This window comes from Neomonachus schauinslandi, chromosome 3, assembly GCF_002201575.2.
Source record: "Neomonachus schauinslandi chromosome 3, ASM220157v2, whole genome shotgun sequence".
NCBI lineage: Eukaryota > Metazoa > Chordata > Mammalia > Carnivora > Phocidae > Neomonachus > Neomonachus schauinslandi.
In genome coordinates, this window is record NC_058405.1 from 12,318,408 (window position 1) to 12,343,499 (window position 25,092).

Sequence of the window (25,092 nt, forward strand, 5' to 3'; positions counted from 1 at the left end):
TGCCTACGTTAATGTAGTATTTTAAACTTTCACATTGGATTTTTAGAAAAGGAATGTCTTCGCAGGTGTGGGGGGGTGGAGTGGGATGTGGGTAGGATTTATTTGTGGTGATAGTGATTTCGATGAAATGTGATAGAATAATTACCGAGGAGATAGTGGTCTGTGGCAAGAATACAGTTCTAAAATCGGTTTTCTAAAATCTTCTTTCCTAGGATATTTTTCTCTCTGATATAATGTAAGAGCAACCCCCATGGGGAAGAAAACAGATGGCATAAGTCAAGATTCAAATTGAGTAGTACTCTGTAAGAAAATGCCTGAGAAATGTACTTATTAATATTCTAACTAATTGAGCACCTGTGCCAAATCCTTCATAAAGATAATGGTACAAAAAGAAAGTAGATGTGTCTTCCCAGAATTGTCACAAACACTCACAGGTTTATTCTGTCTTTATTTCTCTCTTTCACTACATTTTGAATAAATGAAGCATCCTGCTGTGGCCAGTGCTTGGGACACCCAGTGGGCGGAATTAACTCACAGGGCAGAATAAAGGGCAGTCCTCTTCGCCCTTTAATTTGCAGGAGTATTGTTTATTCTGAATTTACGGCCTTACCTTCTTTGTTGTTCTTGACGTCAAGATGCTGTTTCATGTAGGTGATGAAAGTGAGCAGAATGTAAAATCAGAAACCCCACACCAATGTCCAGATTTATCCTACAGTACCAGTCTTTAGTCTTACTAATGCTTGTGTATATTTTTCATAGTTGTAGTTATCTCATTAGGCATCGTAAAGATTAAGTGAGTTAATTCATGCGGAATGCTCAGAGCAGAGACTGACTGTATTTGCCTTTCTCCTGGGGCCCTCACTTGTCTTCTTTGCCCTGCTCTGCCCACACACCCAGCCACTGCTCCAGGGGTGGGAAAGGGACTTTCATGGGAAGATTTTGTCTGCAGGAGCTCACAGCACTGGCTTTAAGGTCAGACAGAGGTGGTTTGGAATCCATACTCCATCAATTTCTAAGTGCCCTGAGCAGCATGTCTCTCCTCTTTGCCCTCAGTGTCCACATCTCCAAAACAGAGTCATGGCAAGGAGTGGAAGGCTTACACAATGTGCACAGTGCTCAGCATGGTGACATTATCTGACTGCCATTATAACAAGCACAATTCTTCAGTGTTACGCATGCTTTGTGATACACTCTCGGTAGCCAATTTCATGACTCTTGGGGCCCAGGAATGTGTTGAAATCTTAACTCCCTGACCAATACTCTGTAGGATTCAAGACTCTGGAAATGATCAAACCAGAATGAGGTGATGCTTTGACTGTGACTTTATTTTCCAATTCTGCATCACCTTCTTAGGGTGTAGGTTGCCTTGAGAGCGTAAAGATGAGCCATTGGGTATCATTACCAAGACTCGAACGGCATTAATGACCTTCAGTTGCTCTGTGTTCACGATGAAGTTATGAAAAGTATCAGAGACTGATTTAATCCCTTTTCACTCTCTTAAATTTCAAGATCTGAATCCACTTTTCTTAGGAATTCAACCTAACAGACTTGTTTATCCTCAGACTTCATCTCTATTACCCCCATCTTTAAAGACTTAAGTCCTTGTTCCCTTTTAGAAATGCCTTCCAGAAAAGCCCCCACCTTTCAACCGGATTTGCTAGTTTTCTGGTAGCTTTTCTTTTATTCACTGAGGGGTTTCCAGTTAACTTGAGTCCTGGTTCTTATCCTTCAAGAGCAGACTTTCTCCTTACATCTCTATTTAGTAGAAATCCTCTTTCCTCACCTATTGAGAATGCACCTTCAGCATTGTTTTTAAATGCCTTTGGAACTTGGTGCATGAAGATTTCTAGAACTGTTCATTGCCTGGATAAATCTACTCCGAGATCATATTCGTTTTAAAAGGCACACATTCTTAGGCTCAGGGTTCCCTTTTCTACCTGCTCAGTGGTTTGCATTGGGCTGTCTATACAAAGAAGACAGAAGTGAACCAAACTTCTTTTCATTTTACTTACATGTTGTTTAAGATTTTTAAAATGCACTGGGCTGAGATATTAAGTACAAACACACACACACACAATGGGAATATAGTTCTACTAAACATGTTGATTTTGATTTATTGCATTTCCATCTGTTTGCCTTAGATTAGGACTCCATTTCTGGAACGGAGCCTAAAACCCTGGGAATTTAAGGTCTAATTTTACTTTACTGAGGACCTCTTTCTCATGATCATTATGTTCTACATTAAATATGAAGTATGGTTATATTAGGAGGACTATAATTATAAGTTGGTCATAAAGTATGTTTTATCTCTTAAGTATAGAAAAAGGCTCATAGTTTTTTCGTAGGTTTTTACCTGTTCCCCATGACAATCCATCACACAGTTTCTATTCTGGGATGAGGCAGCCTGGGACCAGTGGTTTACATGTTCCAGCCATCACTTACATTTTTACATTTTCAAATTCCCCTGGTGGTTCTTTTCTTAATTTTAATATGCTGATTCAGTTTCGGGGATGTTGGTGATGGATAAACCTGAGTGTTAGGTAGAGGGAGGGGTTAACTTAGAATGTGTCTCAGGGGTACCTGGGTGGCTCAGTGGGTTGAGCATCCAACTCAATTTTGGCTCAGGATGGAATCTCAGCGTCTTGAGATGGAGCCCCACGTTGGGCTCCATGCTCAGCGTGGGGTCTGCTTGGGATTCTTTCTCTCCCTCTACCCCTCCCCGCCTCACACTCTAAATAAATAGGTAGGTAGATAGATAATCTTTAAAAAAAGGAAGTGTCTCAGTCCGTGACAGCTAATTGGCATCCTAAAATCTGAAAATGGCTGGCCTGTTCTGAGGTGTTGGGTGTGGGAGGCCGTGCTTACAGCTTGCTGGAGCATGGTGCCAAGAGGCTCTTCATACAGCGTGCACAGCCAGCCAGGCCTTTGAGCTGGAGGCACGCCTTTTGGTTCAGCATGGAATGTACAAGTTTGATAGTTGTTTTAAATTATGTGATATACTTAAATCTTACCTAAGCAGGAATTCAATCTATTACTTTTAAAAATTCCATAGCACTGAGGTGGGGGCTGATTTCTGACTTCAAATGCTGTTTTTTTCACGGATGTCACACATTTTATTTCTAAGATACGTTTCATTTCTGCTCAGAACTGTTGCAGAGATTCCCAAACATTCTCCGTTCACAGCACGCTTATTGTCACAGTAATTTTTTCATCGAGTGTCCAGGCCAGAGTAAATACCCAACAGTTCTGTTTATGAGGTACTTGGAGCCACATAACCTAATAAGTTCTTATATCTGAACAACTTAGTAGGTATTTGAAAAAAAATACACATAAAAAAATTATTTTTAATAACCACAGCCATTACCAATGGGATGTGAGTGCCTGTGAGGCACCGCCCAGCTTCTCAAATTTGGAGTCAGATTGCTCACCACCATCTTCATTTCCTGTTCCACATTGATTTTCACCCAGTACCTGCTTTTTATCATAGCAACCACCAAATCCCTAGTTTCACAAAGATATGACATCGGGCGCCTGGGTGGCTCAGTAGTTAAGCGTCTGCCTTCGGCTCAGGTCATGATCCCGGAGTCCCGGGATCGAGTCCCACATCGGGCTCCCTGCTCAGTGGGAAGCCTGCTTCTCCCTCTCCCACTCCCCCTGCTTGTGTTCCTGCTCTCGCTATCTCTCTCTCTGTCAAATAAAAAAAAAATAAAAAATAAAATAAAATATGACATCATTGAAAGGAATGTAGCACGATCTAACATTGAAACTGCAGTTTCGGTAGAAACTGCAGTTTTGAGCATCATCGTGTTTTTCTTGAAAATGTTAAACATCCCAAGACACCCCTGTGAGTTTCCTAGGGCACCTCAGCATATAGTTTGAATACTGTGGCTTATTGCATGGTTTCATTTTTTGATTTGATAGTTGTAGATGGATTTATCTTTTTAACTTTTTTAACGTCTTTGTCTCATTCTGGAACAGTGTGTGTTCCTTTAGTCTGAGAAATCAAAGGTAGCTTCACATAAGTGAGTTCTTGGTTATGTCTGAATGTTTCGGCTTATGGCCTGGTTCTTTAAAGGTGAGGTAGTTAAATGAAACTCTTGAACCAACTTAGCAAAAAAAAATAAGTGCCGTAGAAGCAATTTCCCTCAAAGTATACTGCTTATCTTTATCTTGTTGTATCTCACCAAGTCTTTGGTCTTGGCTTAATTTCTCTTTAGCTTCTCCGTATACAACATCAACTCCAAACATCAATAGTGTGAGAAATGCTGATTCAAGAGGATCTCTCATAAGCACAGATTCGGGGAACAGCCTTCCAGAAAGGAATAGTGAGAAAAGCAATTCCCTGGATAAGGTAATTTCTTTTCATATAACTTAAATGTTTCTTACAGCTAATGGATTTAGCCCCAGAGTAACCCATGCTTCATGTTCTGGTGTTCATTAAGTGTGACTTTTTTTTTTTTTTAAATAACTCCGTTAACCTGGAGTTATTATCAGAGTTATGATCAGAGTATTATCTAAGGATGGGGCCCATTTCCTGAAATCCCCCCAATTTTTGTTTCCAAGGCTTCACATCAGGGCAGTGTTTACAGTGGAGGACCTTGAGCACATAGTTTCGGCAGGTTGGAAAGGTAGGGAGATCAAAATGCCACTTGTTTAGAATCGCCATGGTCTGTATGCCGGAGAATACCATTTATACACAGTTATCCATGCAAATGGGTGTTGGGTCCAGAGCCAGCTCCAGAAAAATTAATTGATCATCTAGGTGATTCAGGGATAAGGCTTTATTTGTAACCAACTCACACTGGTACCCCCAACACAACACATCCTCCTTATATTTAACATTTTTTCTTGAAATAATCAAGGGTCAAGCTATTTGGAACTTTGTGGGAATGGATAAAGCTTGAATTTAAACCTGGAATAATGATAGATTGGTGTTGCCTTAGCCACTGTTTTCCTAAGTTATTTCAAGTTACAGGCAAGCACACATACCAATAAACAGGTGAACTACTTAGGGATGTATTTCTAGTTCTCAGAAACGTGCAAGATGTCCTTCAGCACCTACATTTCTGTGGCTGGCAATGACACAATTATCCTTCAGTGCGGTTCTGTTAGAGGCGTGAGCATCTCAGTGTGGGTGTGTGTCATGACGCATTGAACTTTCCCCTTGACCGTGACTTGCCTTCATGTGTAGAGTGAGAAGCTGCTCAGGAGGCATTCTGCTTGCGTCATACGCAGTCCTGGAGAGGAAGAAGAGAACTGCCAGTCAGCCAGGAAAAACCGGGTCACTGTGGATTTTTCCCTTCTAACAATCCCACCTTTGCCAGAGGAAACTTTGCATGCGGCACCTTCCCTCCCACTGCAAGAAGTACTGGGTTCTCCTAGTGGCCCTGGCGAAGTGGGTGGGCAAAATGATGCATTCACACTACTGTTTTGCCACTAACTGCACCTGTATTTCTTTCTATAATAAAACTACTCATGTATGATATTAATTAAACCTGTTTACTGTATATTTTTTTCAATTGCCCCCCAATACCTTGAATGAAAGATAATTTTTTTATTGATCTTTCTGCTTTGGTATTTGCCAAAAAAATAAAAAAAATCCTGCTTTCAATTGGCAATATAACTTTGAAGATTTTAAAATCTCCTGTGTTTTTTTTAATCAGATGAGATTCTTTTTCTTTTTTTTTTTCCTAATGTGAACCCCTTGAACATGTAAACTTGCTGTCTAGTGGCAAAACTGCTCTCACCCTGTGCCCTGCGCTTTCTGAAGTTTGCAGTGTTGAGCTAAGCTGATGAGGGAATGATCTCATCAGTTTAGGGTCTTTGGCAAGCTCTGCTGAGGTGTCCCTGTTTGTTCCTATTGGGTACCTGCCTATTGTTTTCCCCCCAAGGGTGCCCCATGATGTCAGCTGAATGACAGGGACTCAGCGCTAGGCTTTTGTGGCTGGTACACAACAGGAGTGTAGATTTTATTTGCTCTTTCAGCCACTGGCATTCTCCTGAGGATATGGTTGGTTCTGTGGTGTCTTCTGACTCATCATTTCTGTGTTTGATCCTAGCACTCATCCTTTTTTGCATGAGATTGTACTTGACATTTTAGAACTAAGCTGGTAGCTACAGCTAAGGTTATCCAGTTTGAAAAGTCTGTGCCTGCTGGCTTGTCTCTTGGGATAGTATGCAAAGGAGGCAAGTCAGAGCTTCTGTGGACTAGCACCTGTGTGTGTATTTGGTGAAGGTGTGCCTGTGGTTTGTCGACAAATGAGTTATACCTTCCAATTTGTGTGATTTGACTCAATTCTAAGAACCTTTCTCTTCCAAGGGAGAAAAATGAACCTAATTTTGTTTTACTTGGAATGATGGATTTAAAAAATCACCTGTATTTCCTTTTTTTAGCACCAACAAAGTGGCACTTTGGGAAATTCTGTGGTTCGTTGTGACAAACTTGACCAGTCCGAGATTAAGAGCCTGCTGATGTGTTTCCTCTACATCTTAAAAAGCATGTCTGATGGTAGGTAAAAGTGAAGTTTGTCGGTTTTACTTTGTTTCAGTCTTTGGTTTCTTTTTTTAAAACTTGTAATTGCTTGAAAGGATAGAAGGACTTAAAAAGCTTTTCTTCCTCATTTGAAATACATGTTAGTTTACTAGATGTAGCAGAAATAAGAGTCTTAATTTGAAAAAGGGTTTTTACTAATTATTCTAGAAAGTGAGTTCTAAACTGTGCACGGGCCATTTAAAAAAATTTTTTTTTATTAAACTCAGACCTACCATCGTAATTAAAGGAGACAGAAGCAGATAAATGAGGTAGCCTTCTATTTTTTTTTAAAACAATTTCATTTGTCCAAACGAACTTACTGGCAACTTGCATAACTTTATTAGTCAGGCTCTTGAATTGGAAGATGTAGTGTTGGGGGATCTAAGCATCTCTTCCATTTAGAGCATGTGTGACATTCCTGGCTTTAACTGGAAGTGAGATGTGATTTTTTTAGTTTTTCATGGAATTAGTGGTAACATAGTAGATTAAGTTTCTCATGAAGGGTTTGACAACCACATTTTGTAATAGAATAAAGCATGTAAACATCTGTGAAACTCTGGTTTTGTGATATAAGCAATCACATGAAATCGTGCCATGGTACAATGTCATGTTTCTTCCTTGATCAAAAATCTTGTCTTACTTTTCGCTGCAATGTAGCAGAAAGTGTCCTGTGAAGTGTACTGAGTGAAGGCAAAGTCTTTTGAAAACAAAATGCTGAAGGCCTCTCGTGCTGCCAATGTGGTGGCAGTCAGTGTGGGCCTTAAACATCCAGTGGAAGGCATTTCTGCCTGAAAATAGTGTTTCTTTTCTATCAGGCTTCCATTTCTCCAGCATTAATAGCCAGACCTTAGTACTCAGATGTTAGGAACTGCATACCTGTCTTTAAGATGCTTCAGGACTGGGTTATTTTATTATTCTGTCAATTTGTTACTTTAAAGGAGCTTTTAAAAACACAACAGACAGACAATGTTTTCCTTGAATGATGACCAAATAGCAAAGCACTGGGCACTTATTCAGGCATTTGGGTTATAAAGTTGAAATTCTTCCCTCAATGTCAAAAGTTCTGAACTTTATATCATGATGGTGAGTTTTAGCCAGCTTTGTAATTCTATTTTTCCTTTGTTGAAAGTTTTCCTTAAAATATTTTAAGTTTCAAATAATAAATATAATTTATATAACTAGAACATAACTACTTTTCTAAGACCAATGTACCAGAAATTTTGCATCCAAGTGAAAGTTTTCCTTTAAAGATAGCCCTTTGGAAGGCCATGCACATACTTGCATGCAATGACCTCTTCAGAACAGTTTTAGAGCTTTTAAAAAAAAAAAAAATTACCTTCAACGTATCAGTTTCCTTCCTCTTAAAATTTGAATTTGTGTGTGGGTCATGTTAAAGAAATGTTCACCTACTCCCAGAGTCATGAAGATGTTCTTTATCTTTAAAAGTGGTATTATTCAAATTTTCACATTTAAATCTTAATATCTACCTGGACTTGATTCTTGTGTATGGTATGGGGTGGGGGAGAAATTGTCTTTGGTGTAGTTTACCAGACAGACAACCAGAGTCAACTGTGTAACTGTGTAGCTACTCTTTCCCTTTACCCACATTCAAGGAGCACCTCCTACCCATTGGGCCCCTACCTCCTCCATAGAGGTTAGTTGTCTTCCCCCTCTCCTTGGTCAGTAGCCTCAGCCTCAGTCAATAGTCAAGCGCAGGGAAAGGCGGCTTGGTGTCCCTTGGCTGACCAGCCGGCTCTGTCTGATATGTGCTGGGGTGACCACAGATATCTGCAAGTTGACCCAGACAGGTCCTGCTCACTGCATGGGGATGGCCAGTCTCAAGGAACCAGAGTCTGTTCCTCTGGAATCTAAACTCAGAATTCCTGAAAGATGGAAGCTCACTGACCCACCCATGTTACTGGTCTAATAAACTAAACGTGGCTTTTAAAATCAGGTGATTTAAGTCCCCATTCCACCATGATTCTTTAGGCTGGTGATGGGAGAACGACTTGACTTCTCTGAGCCTTTATTAGCTTATCTGTAAATTGGAACACTGCCCCGATTGTGGTGGCAATTCATGTGCAATCATGAGACCACCTAGCACACAGTACTCACAAATAACAGATTCTCCATGTATATCTCATGGCTTCCCCTGCCTGTCACCATTCTTGATAAGTGTGGAGTGAAAAGTCCGTGGCCGTGTGCCTTCATGAGCCATCAGCGTCTCTGCACACACGCTCTCACTCACCTCAGACCCCAAAATTCAGTGGCTTTTCTCCCTGAGAGAAATCTCTTCACCAGTTTCTCAACCTCAATATAAAATACAAGAATGCAAAAATGTTTAACTACCCAGTGATAACACTGTTTGTGCAATTCTAAAAAGTTAAGGGTCATACACAGACAATGCTTCCTGTAAACGGATTTGTAGGATTTGGCTTTACTGAAAATATGCCAGGTCATCTTGATGCAGAGCAGGTATGAGTGTGACTTCTTAATCGAGAGTATACTTCATCATCATGCTGGGAAACAGGAACTTGCACACGTTGCTTGTTTGGAAGCCTATTTGGCAACATCTGTCAAAATTTTAAATGCACATAAATTTGACATGGCTATTTTGTTTCTAAGAATATTTGTCCTATAGATACAGTTAGACAAGTGTGCAAACATCCATGTAAAAGGATATTCTTTGAAGCATAATTTTATGTAGCAAAACATTAGGGGGGGAAACAAGTAAATGTCTATCAGTAAGGGGTTGGCTAACTCAATTATACTGCATTCATGGAGAGGAATATCAGGCAACTTGGAAAAGATTGGAATAGATCGAAGCTATATTATTACTGAGTTAAAACTCAAAGGAAAAGCAGTGTGTGAGCATGTACGCTTCCATTTCTGCATGTATGTGTTAGGAAGAGAGTACTTAAAGTATATGCAAGAATTTTCAACAGATTCCTTCCTGGAGAGAGATCTGTATTAGGCAAAGAGAGAGCCTAACTTGAGATTATTTGCCTACTTGTATTCTTTGAAATTTCTGACCCACTGAAGAGCACATTATATGTAAGTTAAATATGTACTATATAGTGCTAGGTGATAAATGATGAAATTAAAGTTCAGGTGTTCAAATGCAGCTTCTTTAAACTGAATATGCACGTTGTGTATGTTACCGGTAAAGATTGGTCACTGTGGTTTGTTCTTTGATCAGCTATAAAAGGGTTTGAGGGTTTATACTCCAAAATCTTTTCCCTATCCCCTAATGTATATAATACACATCACGATTCTGACTAAATTAATGTTTACTTTCTAGATGCTTTGTTTACATATTGGAACAAGGCTTCAACATCTGAACTTATGGATTTTTTTACAATATCTGAGTGAGTAGTTTTGTTCTGCTTATTGCCTCTTGATTTTTCCTGGCTAATTAAGAGGTGTGAACAATGCTATGTAGTTGAACCAGGAATGTAGTATATTCACATCCACCCTTTTTAAGCTCTTTCTGCTGGACCTGACCCCACCCAGCACCTGCTCTCAGGAGCACATGACTCAGTGGGCAGTGACCAACCCTCAATTATTAGATATGTGGTTGTTATAGATGAGAGCTAACTGCTTATGTGTAAAAACCATTTGAATAAAATGACACAATTTATTAGCTGAATTGGGTGGATGCTACATTTCGAAGGAGAATCTAACAGCTCAAGCAGATGTAAAAACTGAGTCAAAAATAGCTATAATTTTTAAATGTAAGTGAAATCATAATTTTATCTTTATTACCTCATTTTATCTCTTCAATCTAAGTTTCTGATTTCCTTTAAGCTCTTTGCTTTAAAAAAAAAACCACGAATCCACAATCCCTTATGCAAAATTGCTGGGGCCAGGGGCACCTGGGTGGCTCAGTCAGTTAAGCACCCAACTCTTGATCTCAGCTCAGGTCTTGATCTCAGGGTTATGAGTTCAAGCCCTGTGTTGGGCTCCACCCTGGGCATGGAGCCTACTTAAAAAAAAAAAAAAAATTGCTGGGGCCAGATGATTTTCCAAATCCAAAATTTTGGGATCTTTAGAAAATTTACATATAGAGCATATTCTATAACATCCCTGCAAGGTCTCAGACAGCACCCCACAAGCAAACACTTTATTGTTTCTGCAGTACTATGATTGTTCACAATAATTAGGTAAATTATAACTGTAAATCGCTTTATATCTGTTAATTGAGGTCATGATTTTGATGCCAAATATATTTGCCTAAACTCAGGTGGAAACCTGTGGTGTTCAGAGCTTTGTGCATTTTGGATTATGGTCTTGGTTCATAGTTGCATGATTATTCTCTCTGCTAAGTTAAACGAGGGAGAGAGATGAGATTCAGCACCAGAAGAACTTACTGGACATTATTATAACTACTTCTTACTAAATATATGATTTTTAAAAAAAAAAAATCAGTACTGTGGATATATGAAAACAAACCCCAAAACCAGATATATGATGTCTGTAAGGGACCAGTCCATTTAGAAAAGCCAAAAGAGGGAGCTCCTTGCCCAGATTGAATGAGGACAAATAAGCATCTGGGGACAGTGCCCCCACCCTGTGCTTCCCCCAGCGCCTGTGCTGAGACAGACTGCGTGAGTCAACGTCTAAACCCTGAGTCGATGGACAATCCTGTGGTTCCAGGCCTCTCTGTGGTTTTAACTGCCCAGCACAGCATGGGGCCTCCCCTGTAGGGTGGTGATTTTCTCTGGGTGAGAGAGACCTTCCTGAGGATTTCTGACCACCAGAAGTAAGAGGCTCATGGTAGGTGTAAGAGTTTATTGAGTGTGTTGTTGCTGGTGGGTTTAAATAAAGCAATGTATTGGAAACCATTTTATTTTCCTAATAACCTTTCATCCTGTCTGCAGAGTCTGCTTACACCAGTTCCAGTACATGGGCAAGCGATATATAGCCAGGTACTGTGGGGGTTTAGTTTGAATGTGTATCATTCCCTGTATTACTTGGATCTGAATGTGTGGAAATTGTCATCTGTGATGATTGGCAGTTGGAATTCTCATAACCAGCCGCGATGTCTTTGGACTGCTACCGTCAAATCTGGTGGCATCTTTCGCCTGCATTCCCACACTGCTTCTGTCTCATTTTGCCTCATGCACATCTCTTGGAAGGATTTCCCTTTATGGCCTGCATGCTTCCTTCCAAATGCTCCCCGTGTTCTGTTCCTTCCGTGTCCCCTTCCTCTTCTCCCAGCTCCCCCAGGTGTGTCTTCTCACTCTTTTCTCCTCCTTCAGTGGTTTCACTTCCCCTGTTTGACTTTCAGAGGTCACTTTTTACCATTCCTTCTCCCAACTACAAAGACGTTAATTTCTCACATAACCATTTTTCCTTTTTTCTTCATAGAAGAATATTTTCAGTCCATCTCAGATTTGTTCGGACTTCCGTAAAAACCTTCTCTGCAATGGAGCCTTTTCTCCTCTTAGTCCCAGTAAGCTGTCCATACCCTGCTTTTGTCTGACCAGAACTCTTGGTTGAGTTTCATAAATCCTCACGGCCCTGCCCCACACTATCCTCTGAGATCCATACCAAGTTCAAGGGGAGCTGGAACCTCATTGTGAGGGGCACCCAAGCCTCTCCTTTTCCTTAGAGCACATCTTGTCCTTACCACGTCCTCACTCCTGCTCTGCAGCTGCTCAGTGCATCTGTATTTGTTTTTGTCCATGTTGTGTATCCTGTGATAATGTATTTAGGGGGTTGGTCTAAGTATCCTATTTTTCCGTTGTTATTATTTATAGGTAAACATATTTATATTTTAGGAAAAACTTCAAAATTTACTAGTGATTGAGTTTTTTCTCTTATCTATAATTCTGTTTTACAGCAATGAAACAGGAAAGAGATTTTTAAGATTATTTGAGTGTGGAGATTTTACTTTTTATCTTAACATGTTCTTTTCTTGGGATATTTGAGACATTTCCACAATTATGTTTCATGTTCAATAAAAGTTTGTGGGGTTTTTTTAAAGAGCAAATTTAGAGAGTATATTTTACGCTTTCATCCTATTCATATTTATTTTTAACCGAAATGCGGTGGCACTTAAAGTTCTCTCATTTTAACTGTCATTTTTTATTGCAACAGTAAATTATACATTTGCACTTTTGAGTACCAAATGCAAGTATATACAAGGTGACCTTATACAGTAACACCTCACACCCTGACTTCATTCCCTCTGACTCTGCCCCGTGAAGATGGGCACACAGTATATTTGTAACCGGAAGGCACTGTGCCTGGCAAGCTTCACAGCCTTCTTGCAGTAACTGTCACCCACAGCACAAGATGGCATTTGGAGAGCGTTGTGCAAAATAGGGTGACATGCCGCAGAGTTGAACATGGTGCGTGTGGGAAGCTGAAGGTTTCTGCCCAACAAAATATTTTAGAATTGGGTTTTGTGTAACTGAGAACTTATTTTTTATTTAATGGCTATAAATTTAATTTTTTAAAAAAATCTTCTGACTTTATAAGCACCCTGTATATATTTGCATGTAAAAGTGTGCTTCCTTGGGCTGTCCTAAAAATAGATGGGCATAGGAAGGTGGGAGTGGAAGGTGGTGTTGCTTGTTATGTGCATTGTGGAAAGATGTGCCCTGCTTTATAGAAAATTCCTGTGGTTTCTGCTCCATGTGACAAAGATCCTGAGCAGGAGTCTGAACGCTGTTGATGTCTGCCCTCCGTGGCAGTCCGGTCTGATGAATACTGCGTCTTCTCGTTGTGTCCCTCTGAAATCACTCAGCAGCATGTTGCCCGGTGATACTCCATGCATGCCCTATTCAACTCCACACAATAACACAGTGAGGGAGACGGTTGGCTACGGGCCAGGGGACAGGTGTCATTCCAGCACGGGTCTCATTTTTCATCTGCTCTGGTGATGGTACACAGTAGGAAATTAGCTGTTTGATTGCTAACCCAGATCACTTTTCTATTTTCTTTACTTGACTGCTGACAAGTTTAACAAAGTGTGTGGCTCTTCTCCTTCCTGCCTGGGTAAGAATAAAGGTGTTAAAACCGCCTCATATAATCCCTCTCATTGCATGTTTGTTCTGTTTCTTCCAATGCATTGTTTTCATTAAAAAAAAAAAAAAAAAAAAAAAAAAAAATTTTTTTTTTTTTTTTTTTTTTGCTCTTTAATAACATATATAACCCGAAAAGATTCGTGGTGTTTGGCAGTTGTCAGAACGCTAACCTTTAGCACCACGTCGGACTGATGCTCCAATTTTTAAAAAGCAGCATCTCTATAGTACATTCTAAAACTCAAAAGTTCCCTGCTTTGGCTTGATTTTTGCTTCTTCGTCATCAGGTGCTTTGCTGTGAACCTGTTAGGAGCTGCCGTCTGTGTGTGCGTCTCTGGCTCACCTGGCCCCAAGCAGGCCGCGCTGCTCCTGGTCGGAGTGTGGCCGGTCCCCTTGTGCTGTGTCCTGGCCTCACTAACCCTCCTCGTCTCGCTGCAGTGTAACAAGTCTAACTTTTGCTTCTACCCCATTTCACTCATGTTGCAGGAACCAGGAGGGGTTGGGACCCATAGTTCATGATCGAAAATCTCAGACATTGCCTGTTTCCCGTAACAGAACAGGAATGATGCATGCCAGATTGCAGCAGCTGGGCAGCCTGGATAACTCTCTCACTTTTAACCACAGTAAGTCCCATGACATACCATCGTAACAGCCAGCCATCTCATGTGACATCTCAGAGGGGAGAGCCCCAGGCCACACCACACCACATCACCAACTTGACTTTTCTTCCAGCTCAGAGCAAGTGGGATGAAGAGCTCATGGCGAAATTCCCTTCTTTGGAGGAGAGTGACACAATGTGGAACATGGTCAGCTACGGCACCAGACCTAAAGTGCTGGACCCTTTGTCCCAACCCCCTCCATTCAGTATTTTTAACGTAAAATTTGGTGGGTTTGACAGCCAAACATTCTCTGATATCTTTAATTTAATATTTGGATTTTCCCTGTGCAAGTCCTGAGGACATCTGGGACAGGTTCCTTTCGTTCTTCTGAGCCCATGCATGTAGTTGATCAAGTGTCCACATTCTGACATTCCAGCTTTGAATGTATGTTAATCTTTAAACTGCTGTGAAAACATAAAGCCCATGAATCAATTTGTGAGGGTGTGGAAAAGCCAATAACAAAGTGACTTTTTCTGTGTTTTCAGTGTGAGAAAGATATCAAGTGTGCTTGGAATTTCTGTAGACAATGGTAAGATTTAATCAGGTTGAAGTCTGCTTATGAGGCTGCTTCACTTGCAAACCGAGACCTTTTTGTTCATCTTGCCTTCCTAACTTTGGGGCTTTCTAACTTCACAATAGAGGTTCTACCAAAAAGTGGGAGCATATTTTTTAATTTACCATTTTCATATCCCCAGAGGAGACATGGCATCATATACTATCTCTAGAAACTTAAGTGTTTCGTCTCTTTAAAGGTTTCTCAAAGCAGAAAATCTAAAAGTTATCAACCATGCGGTATTTTAAAAAACTGATGCCATCATTTATAAGAAATACCATTTCTGTTAGTGATGTGTTCTCTGAATTGTTTCATCTTTTCTCCAAGCATAACATCGCTAGTTACTGTCTCATGTAGACAATTATTTGTTCTCACTCCAAGTAATGCCTTTAATGTATAGTTATTAATATCTTCTCATCATTTCTAATCGTAAGAATTCCACTCACTGTGATCTTCCTGTCTCTTTCTTTATATAGGCTAAGAGTAAAGACAATATTCCCAATGCTTTAAATTGGTAATAGTTCAGAGTAAGAAGGCCGAGGCATCGAAATACAGCAGCTATCCACTCTTTCACCCCAGCAAAGTTTGATGGAATGGGTATAGACTCTCTTGGTAAAATTCTAAGCTTAGTTTAGATCAGTATTATATTTGCCTGCCACACACCGAATCGGTGGCGTTCAAGAGCTAGTGCTGAGTCCTGCACTCTGCTGTAGGATGTACGTTCATGATGCATCTCAGGCTACAATACTTGATCTTTCCATATCTTGTCAGTTAGGGCTTTTTCTAGCTCTGTAGACAAGGGGTTGAAACAAACAAAACAAGTTTTGTTGTTTTTAGTTGTCATTTCCTATTTAGCAAACAAATTAAATTCTCACTGTTCTGCAGGACTTGCCACACTGCCTTTGATAGTTTATAACAGAGGCACTACCTCACTGTCAGCTGGAATAAATACTTTAAAGCACTTAAAAAAAACCAATCAGCAGGCCAAGTCCCCGACTCCAAAGATAATCATTTAGGAAACACAGAAAACCAACAAAAGTAAGACGAATGATCAACACGTGAATGTACGACCTTAATCCACTGAGATAGGCCGCAGCTCCTCCCACTGCAAACAGATTCTGCGATGGTGGCTTGAATTGGACGAGAGAGGCAGCTGGCTGTGTTTTGCAGCCAAGCACCATATTGCTAACATGGCTGATTCCCATTCTCTCTTCCTGCTACCCACAGAGAGCCCGTCCTTCCTGCCTCCCTCCTCTTTCATCCTGTGGTTTTTGCCTCAGTCAGTTTTCAGTGACACCATCCTCAATCAGTGTCTCTCCTTCTGCCTTCCCTATAAACAGTGTGTAGCTGATTCTTTTAGCCTTCCCCTGTGTTCCTACAATTCCTGCTCATCCCAGATTGGTTCTGGTGTCTCACCGTCCTTGCATCTTCTCCTAGAACTCAGTCTTCATTTAAGATTTTTTTTTTTTTTTTAAAGATTTTATTTATTTATTTGACAGAGAGAGAGATAGCTAGAGCAGGAACACAAGCAGGGGGAGTGGGAGAGGGAGAGGCAGGCTTCCTGCCGAGCAGGGAGCCCGATGTGGGGCTCGATCCCACGACCCCGGGATCATGACCTGAGCTGAAGGCAGACGCTTAACGACTGAGCCACCCAGGCGCCCTCAGTCTCCATTTACATCTCTAAATCTGATGATGTATCTAGGTGACTTTAGCGTTTTCCTCTGTTGGCTTTTTGAGCTCCAAATTGTCAGTTCTCCCAGAAGCCGCAGAAAAAGCAGTATATACTGTATGTATACATGTGTATGTGTGTGAGCATGTATACGTATATATACATACATGATTTCTTTACACCTGTGCCTAGGTATTTTATGGGAAATTTGTAGCCATATATGTCTTTTTTTAAAAGTCCTCTTTAACAATGAATACAGTACCTTCTGTTGGGCCAACCAATATGATGTAAATCCAGTATGTGAGAGATTTGCAGGGTGCCAGAGTCTAAAATTTATTTTGGAATTTATTTTAGAAAAGAATAAAAATAGGAAGAATGCCCCCTCCCCATATACACCACCTGCATTTTTTGTTTTGTCTTTTTCTCTGAGGAGGAGAGGCTTTGTCAGGCCTCAGCTTGACCAGCTGGGGGCAGCAGAGGACCACCAGAAATTTAATCCAGTGGAGGCCAAGTTTTGTGCCCCCATTAGCAGATCCATGTAGGTCGTGGGAAAGACACCATATGCACCTTACATGTAACCATGGCAGGGTCTTATCTTTACTCTTGGATTTTGATAGGAAATAATGAAAACGATAAATCCCACTGTGGCCAAATAGTCTTCACTATTTCAAAAACACTCAGAAGATAGAGATTCATTATATTTGGGTCATTACCTAGATACATAAAAAGTAAATGTTTACAACATTAAGACATTGACCTTTTTATCGTAAAGCTCATCCTGTTGTGTATCAACAGAAGCTATTTGTGTCAAATGGCAAATTGAAAGTGATTGCTGCCTGTAGAATATTTTACATAAACCATGCTGTGGGAAGGAAGCTAAGTCAGACATGTTTGCAAGTAAGTGATACATGTGCAAAGCATACAAAATAACAGTTTGCATTTACTTTGCTGTTATGTATTCTCTAGGAATATATTCATTTGCATGATAATTCATATTTCCCACTGGTATGATAGGGCGAAAAGCCAGACAAGAGGTAGAAACACTTGAAGAAAACCTGCATTTTGTATAATTCGGTGTAAGAGAGAGTTCAAGGTCATCGGATTAAGTTGCAGAGAATTCGATTTCAGGTCATTATGGAAAAGCATTTTCTAACTGAACTGCCCATTAGCTAGTGTGGGCACTTGGAGCTGGAGGTGTGAAAACAGAGACTGGATGAGGACCCACTGGGGATATTGTCCAGGTCTCTTAAACGTCACACGGGGAGGTGAGGAGTTAGATGAGATGGCTTATAAGACCACATCTAACTCTGAAATTCTTTGACATCTATGAAGTACAAGCAAGACAGTGAGTATCAGTGATAAATAAATTCCCTTACTGTATATAATACTGAATCAACAGGAAAAATGCAGAGAACACGTATATCCTTTGAAGTAATATTAATATTTTTTGAGAAGGTTTTTTCTTTTTTAAGATTTTATTTATTTGAGATAGAGTGAGAGACGGCAAGAGAGAGAACAAGCAGGGGGAGCTGCAGAGGAAGAGGGAGAAGCAGGCTCTCCACTGAGCAGGGAGCCCGACATGGGGCTCAGTCCCAGGACCCTGGGATCATGACCTGAACTGAAGGCAGACGCTGTTAAGTCTGAACCATTCAGGTGCCCCTTTTTTCAGAAGGTCTTAAGCATGACAATATATCTTTTAAAATAGGTAAGAAATCGACTTGGATGCTTTAAAAGTATATACTCAAGACAGTAAATGAAATGTTTGTTCATGAAGCCACTTTTTTTTTTATTCTGAGGCAGGTTTCCTTGATTTAGAAATATATTTTTGCACATTTTCTAGCATTTCTAATATCAGGATATATCTTAGAGTTATAACAGACCTATCTCACATGTTTATCTTGCACATTATATCCAATATGGCAGCCAGTCATTGGTACTTCTTGCAATTGATGGGGTTTCAGGACTGAGGAAGTCTGGCACAATGCCTTTTTAAAGTCAGGCATGTTTATATTTTTAATATCCTTTAAAAGGACTTTAAATTACAATGTATGCTTAAACCAAGTGTTTTCACAGTTTGGAATGTATATCCCATACCAGGTACTATTTTCAGACACAGCCGAACATTAGGTTGAGGTATTCTTCAGAGAAGAGAAAGTAGATGGCGTCACCATTTCCTCAGGTATAAACTCTGGGATTATAGACTCATTCCACAAATCATTTTGAGCATATTTGGTTTTTTGTGTGAATCAGAGGACAGACAGCAAATCACATAATTTTTGCCTTGGAATATTATTCCTTATTATGTCTACTCTTCGCTCATTTGTGATGAAAATATTCTTAGCAATAAAAGTGGGATGGAGAAGAACAGATAGATAATGTAGAGGCTGATCTGTCTGATACTTTGCAAAAATATATGCAGTTAGTAAAAGCTACAGACCATGAGTTAATATTATGGAGTTAATACTGTAGTTCTAGGGGACTAGGTCTTCCACGTTTAGGGACTTCTTTTAGCAAGAAGATTCCTTGTCATTCAGTAGTATTTACTTTTTTCTCATAAAATGTATTATTTTTCTGGATTCATATTATGTGGGCCAGAAGAAAAAAATTAACAATAAAAACAAGAATTCTGGTTTCATAAAGGGTAAAGGCACCTGTTGAAAAGAAAGTGCCTCCTGTAAGACTGTGTATCTCGCTTTGAGCCCAAATGTCCTCTGACATTTGGAAAAGGCGAGCGTTTATGTCCCTCCCACCACATCACTTCTGATGGTGTGGCACTGGGGAGGGGAGACGGTTTACAGATGTGGTCAGCATTACTCCGTCAAGCTGTTCTAGTAACAGGAGTTTATTAAACAGAGTAAGTTAATTAAGTCTAACATAGCAGATGACATTAGAGGGGGGGAAAATCTCATCCTTGGCCTCTGTGTGTTTAAAAGATTTGGGGATTTTTTTTTTTTTTTTGATTTGGGGATTTTAGAATAAATCATTGATCAGAGTGATAAGAGAATGAAAATTGTGTTAATGTGAGCAGTGAGTCCTAAGGACACTAAAGCATTCCGTGACGTGTGTGCCGAAGATGGCACATCAAGGAAGTCCTCCTCCTTTCTCTGATCAGCCTGGCTGAAGATAGTCAGTGCCCTGTGCCTCAAGGCACCACTATTCAGTAGGGGAGATCAGTAGGTTAATACAGCATTCCTTACTTGCCCCGGTGAGAATCCGCTTAATCAGCTTCACAACGTTGCTGACCGATATTTTAAGAAATTGCATTTTTTTCTTAAGACCCCTTTTTGGATGTACCAAGTCCGTTTCATTTTCCTGGGTTGGCCTGTAACATGGTGACAATGACTAAAGCCTTTCCTCATGCACAACTTAGTTCTAGGCGTTGAGACAAGCAGTTTGCATGGGAGTATCCCTCCTCGGTGAACTGTCCATGCAGTCTCTACCACTTAGACAACCTCTCCACGCTGCCCTTTATTTTTAGGGACTTTTTAATAACACTGGCTTAGGAATATTGCTGATTTTTTGAGATAGGAGTTTAAGGAAAAACAAAATTATAACCAGTTGTGGCTTAAAAGGATCATTTCTTTTATTCTTAGATGATTCAGACACAGGCAGACAGATTTCTATATGAATCTGATTGTTACCCTTAAGGAGATTAGATCTACAATGTCAAGACTCATGGGTGATGTAAGAGCTGAGAGAAATTTTGTCATTGTCATGTTTCCATACGCATATACATAATTACATAAAAACTTCATTTAGCGTGGCCATTGATACTGTGTTTTAAAAACAACATATCGCCAAATTCCAGTCCTGAATGGGTCCAGACCTTCAGCTGAACGTAAATACTGTGGAAATTCTTCAGTGTGTAGGCATTTGCATCTATAATGATCACGCCTGCGTACACTTAGCCAAGAGGTTACCTAGAAAAAGAAAACTTCAGTTCTTTGCCAAGAAAAATATTAAAATGATCACCAAAACAAGTTCCTTATATGATTTCACCCAGACTATAAAACTTCAGCAGCCCTCAAAGGGTCTTTTTGACCAATAATTTTGGTTGGTCTAATAAAAGGTGTTGTATCCCCCCCTCCCCCAGTTTGTGATCACTTTAGCCATAATTAACAGTCTGTTTTCCTCTTTCACCATCTCTGAATCTTACCAAACAAACCATGTCGAATGAGGTGATGCCCTAGCTTACAAAAGGCAGTGCAATGAAATTAGTACCAAAGTACATCCATCTTTCTTTCTCCGGGAGACTTCTTACCAAAAAAGCAAACATAAAGAGAACTACATGGCACCAGGGTGTTAGGGAGCCCCTCTAAAGGCACATCGACTCTGTTGCAGTGTGAAAATCATGCAGTCCACAACCACAAAGCTTCAGAACCACCCTTCTAAAAGCAGAGCAACACTGGATGAAAGCACATGATAGTATTTTTAGCCTATTTTGAGACCAACTCGGCAGCTTGGAAAATCTCTTTTGTAGTCTTTTAAAAATCACTCTAACTCTGACGTTTATCAAAGTAAGAATAACATCATGCTAGTTACTTTATTTTATCTTAATAATAGGTACTGTGATACAGTGACCTGGATAAGGAATTTGGAGTGTAGTTTCTGGGTTTTGTTTCCCATTACTGGCCTCAAGAAAATTCTCTAGGTTTTCTCTACTTCACTTTCCTGATCTATATAGAAAATGTTCTCCTCTCTGGAGTATAAAGAAAATTACCTACATAGTAAGTGTTGATTGGTGTTTGCTCCTTGGAGTAGGACGTTATATGATGTTTTATTATATTGCCATCTTTCTTTGTCCCCTGGATCAGTACTGTAACATCTCTGCATCCCTATATGTATTTCTGCTAATGCATATTATTTCATAATTTAATATCTCAAATTGTATGTCAAGCTACATTTATGTCAGGACTAAGTTGATTTTTACAGCCACATATAGAAGATATCAGTTGTATTTAAATTATGATTCTTCAAGTCCTTTCCTTTTCTTAAACGTTTCTTTCAGACATGTACTGGCTTTCATGCTTTTTGATAAAGCAAGTAGAATACTATTAGCAGTGCAGTCAACTCTTGATTATCACTCGTCATTCTGGCTGATCGTACAGATCTTTATGTTATCGATTCAACACTTAGACACGGCCATCCACCATGTGCCAGGCACTATTCTAAGAACTTCACAGATCTTAACCAATTGAATGCTCACTGCAACCCCTTGAGGTGGATACTATTATCATCCCTATTCTACAGATCAGGGAACTGAGGCATAAAGAGGTCAAATAACTTGCCCAAGGTCACACAGCTAGCAAGTGGCTGAGCTGGATTCAGGGGCCAGCAGCCTGACCCCCGGCTCATTTTCTTCTTCTTCCTTTTTTTTTTTTTTTTTTAAGATTTTATTTATTTACTTGACAGAGAGAGAGGGAGCACAAACAGGGGGAGTGGAGAGGGAGAAGGAGGCTTCCCGCGGAGCAGGGAGCCCGATGCGGGGCTCGATCCTAGGACCCTGGGACCATGACCTGAGCCGAAGGCAGACGCTTAACGACTGAACCACCCAGGCGCCCCCTCCCCCCGACAAACTGTTTAGCTTTTCTGTGCCTCAGTTTCCTTCTCCGCTCGGAGGGTTTAATAATGTACATACTTCACAGGGCTGCTGTGGGATTAAATGAGCTAATACATGTCAAGTTCATAGAGTTATGGCTGGCACATAGCACACAGTACATGTTTGCTGCTCTTCTTTCCCTTCCAGAACTGAAAAAGAGTTCTAATTGAACGGACACATTATTAATTACCTACCCCCACCCCACCACTGAAAAAGGGAAATAAGCCTTCTGTAAATAATCAAAAGTTGACTGCAACCATACTGTGCGGCCAGCCTCTTTGTCTGCAGTCACCGGGCAGTAACCTTGTGTTGTAATCCACGCAGGCTACGGCCACTCGGACGCCGATGTTCTTCACCAGTCGCTGCTGGAAGCCAACATCGCTACTGAGGTGTGCCTCACGGCTCTAGACACACTCTCTCTGTTTACACTGGCATTTAAGGTTTGTATTGAACAGCTGGGCGCGGTCAGAGCTTTACCTTTTAAATTCATTCTGCTCGTTTAGTGGAACCAGCAAGAACTTCCTGTGTTGTATTTTTTATTTCAGCAACTGTTTTTGCCCCTGTAAAGAAACCACTCATCCTTAAGATACCTTAATGAAAGTGTTCCATGGTTAATGACTTGAATTCCTTGAAATAAAGTTTAGCTGGTCAGGGTGTGCTGCATACTTGCACATGATGGAAGCAGTCCCTGGAGGTGGTTAACTCTTGGCCGGAAGAAAGCATCCACCTGGGGAACACGGTTTTCTGTGCCCTCGAGGATGATAAGTATAGGAACCTAATCAGACATTTCTGCCCCTACTATCTATGAGAATATCCAAATGTAGCAGCAGTTAAAATTAGCTATTTATATATAGAAGAGCAATAAGTAGAAACACGTTCACCTCTTACAATTTAAAAAAAATATGTCAGTAGATTAAGTGATAGAAGCTTTTCAAGGATAGAAAATAAAAGGTGGTTTCGGTCTTATTTTTAGGTTTCAGCAAGTAATATTCAAGTAGATGGAAATGGTCTCGCAAGCCATTCGCTTGATTTTAGGAACCTGACACTTCGCAGTCTTGCTAATTGATTGCTTCCATTTCCAGCGCAGAAAAAGGAAGTTGAATTAGTGTTGATAATGCTATGAATATTGAAACTGTGTTTTCAAGGATATTTGAAAAAGTTAACCGAAGTCATTTTCTGCTTTACCTTATCTCTGCTTCTCATAAGGCACATTTCTTTATTAGGGTAAAAATAGTTACCCTGATATCATGTCACTTTATTAGGCGATACCTTTATTCTTCTCAGCAGCCACGCCACTCACGTCCGCCCGAAATGTCATTACTAGGAACCCAGTGGAGAGACGAAATACAGACCCTCATCGATTGAGTGTGGGGGCAGCCATGTCCTGTTCCACGGAGCCTCCACTCTCGTGGCTCTCGGAGTGTGGTCCCCCAGCCGGCAGCGGCTGCAGACCCGGGAGCTTGTTAGAAGTGCACAGACCCAGGGGGAGGATTGAGCTTGAGTGCTGAGGTGATCTCTTTCAAAGTCTACATGCCTGTGTGCAGAAACATTTAAAGCTCAGCGCCGCCATGAAAAAGTGGGAAGATGGGCAGATGCTACAGCAGGAAGGGATGTCATGCCCCGCTGCAGGCTTACCTGGCCTAGATTACAGGTTCATGAGGCCCACTGGCAAAGCAGCCACTGGGATCTTGCCCTGCAAATAATTTACTCAGCTGAGGCATCATCTGGAGCATTTCAGAAAAATTAAATTAATTGCATTGAGTTAGCTGACGTAATTCGAGAAAAATCGTCTTCCACAGATAAAGCCCCATCATGACTGAGTCTCTGAATTGACCACGTCTAGTAAGTTGCCAAAGGTAGCCAAGAAAACACATTCTTAATGAGAGAAAACGTTTGAAAAGATTTAAGCCCTGCTATTGAGTGCCTTCTGTGCCTCAAGCATTAATCTTCACAACAGCCTGGCCTCGTGGATCTTTAATCCCCATTTTACAGATGAGGAGAGGCTGAGGCAGGTCAGAAAATTTGCCCAGGATCACTGCACACCTGGCCTGCCAAAGCCCTCGTTCTCCACCCACTAAGCCAGGCGTCGGGTGGGAGATGGTGGCAGGGTGGGGACAGAGAGAGAAAAGATAAGCTGAGGGACATCAAGGTAGTTGAATGATCCCATACAGAAAAAAAGGAGAATATTACCAAGCACTTACCAGATGCTGGTCCCTGTTGGATGCTTTCACATATGTTCTCTCATTTAATACAGAAAAGGGTGTGTTTTATAAACCAAGGTCGTTACATGCAGAAAAGTATGATTCTTCTCTGGTAATTTTACAACGTCTGTGATTAACACGATCCCAAGTCAACCCTGGCCTTTAAATAGTTGATAATCTTTTTTAATGTGTTTACAAATTTAACCTGAGAACATATTTTTAGCAATTCCACCTTGTGCCTTTTCTTGATTTGAGCTGCCTGGTGAGAATCAGTCCGTGACGGTGAGGAGCACTTGGATATTGGGTACTTCTAGGGAGTTTGTGGTGTGGTTTACACAACCATAAGCCTGGTCTGCAAAGACACATGAGATTAGGTCACCTTAGTGATTGGTAAGCATTTGCAACTGAAACAGCTCTTCTCTCAGGTGGATTCTTAAAGCGCTCTCTAAATAAAACGCAGTGCCATATGCCCAGGAAAGGTGTATCTGTCTTAAATAGCACGGTTCTAGACATCTCATTTTGGTACCGAGGGTTTAAAGTCGTTTGCATCCTATTCCTGGATCTTTAAAAATTACTGATGTTGTGTCTTCATTCTCTGAAAGGCTCATTTCCCCTAGGAGGATGTGTTAGAACAGCCAAACCTGCATCCGCATCAGACAGTTCCTGAGATTTATTTATAACCTGTGCTCCACCTTGTTGCTAGAGAGAAGTCATGCCTTTCATATTGTCTTAGTGTCTCATTTACTTTCCTGAATGAAATTTTCCTATCCTCACTACAAGTCTACAGGGATAAAAAGTAGAAGTGAGATACACTCTGGTGTTACCTGTGTTGATTTCTGAGTGGAGAA

General features: G+C 40.6%; 1 protein-coding gene across 4 annotated transcripts in view; it reads left to right on the plus strand.

Annotated features, from left to right (window-relative positions):
- DOCK9 (dedicator of cytokinesis 9) overlaps window positions 1-25,092 on the plus strand; it is a 214,996-nt gene that overhangs the window by 150,017 nt on the left and 39,887 nt on the right. For 2 of the 4 annotated variants that reach the window (XM_044913526.1, XM_044913527.1), the window contains exons 35-40: window positions 4,218-4,351; window positions 6,394-6,508; window positions 9,834-9,900; window positions 11,413-11,460; window positions 14,050-14,186; window positions 22,368-22,483. In XM_044913526.1, the coding sequence (XP_044769461.1) occupies window positions 4,218-4,351; window positions 6,394-6,508; window positions 9,834-9,900; window positions 11,413-11,460; window positions 14,050-14,186; window positions 22,368-22,483 (617 nt within the window). Of the gene's footprint in view, window positions 1-4,217; window positions 4,352-6,393; window positions 6,509-9,833; window positions 9,901-11,412; window positions 11,461-14,049; window positions 14,187-14,707; window positions 14,752-22,367; window positions 22,484-25,092 lie in introns of all 4 variants that reach the window. The other 2 variants (XM_044913528.1, XM_044913529.1) reach the window with 2 other exon arrangements.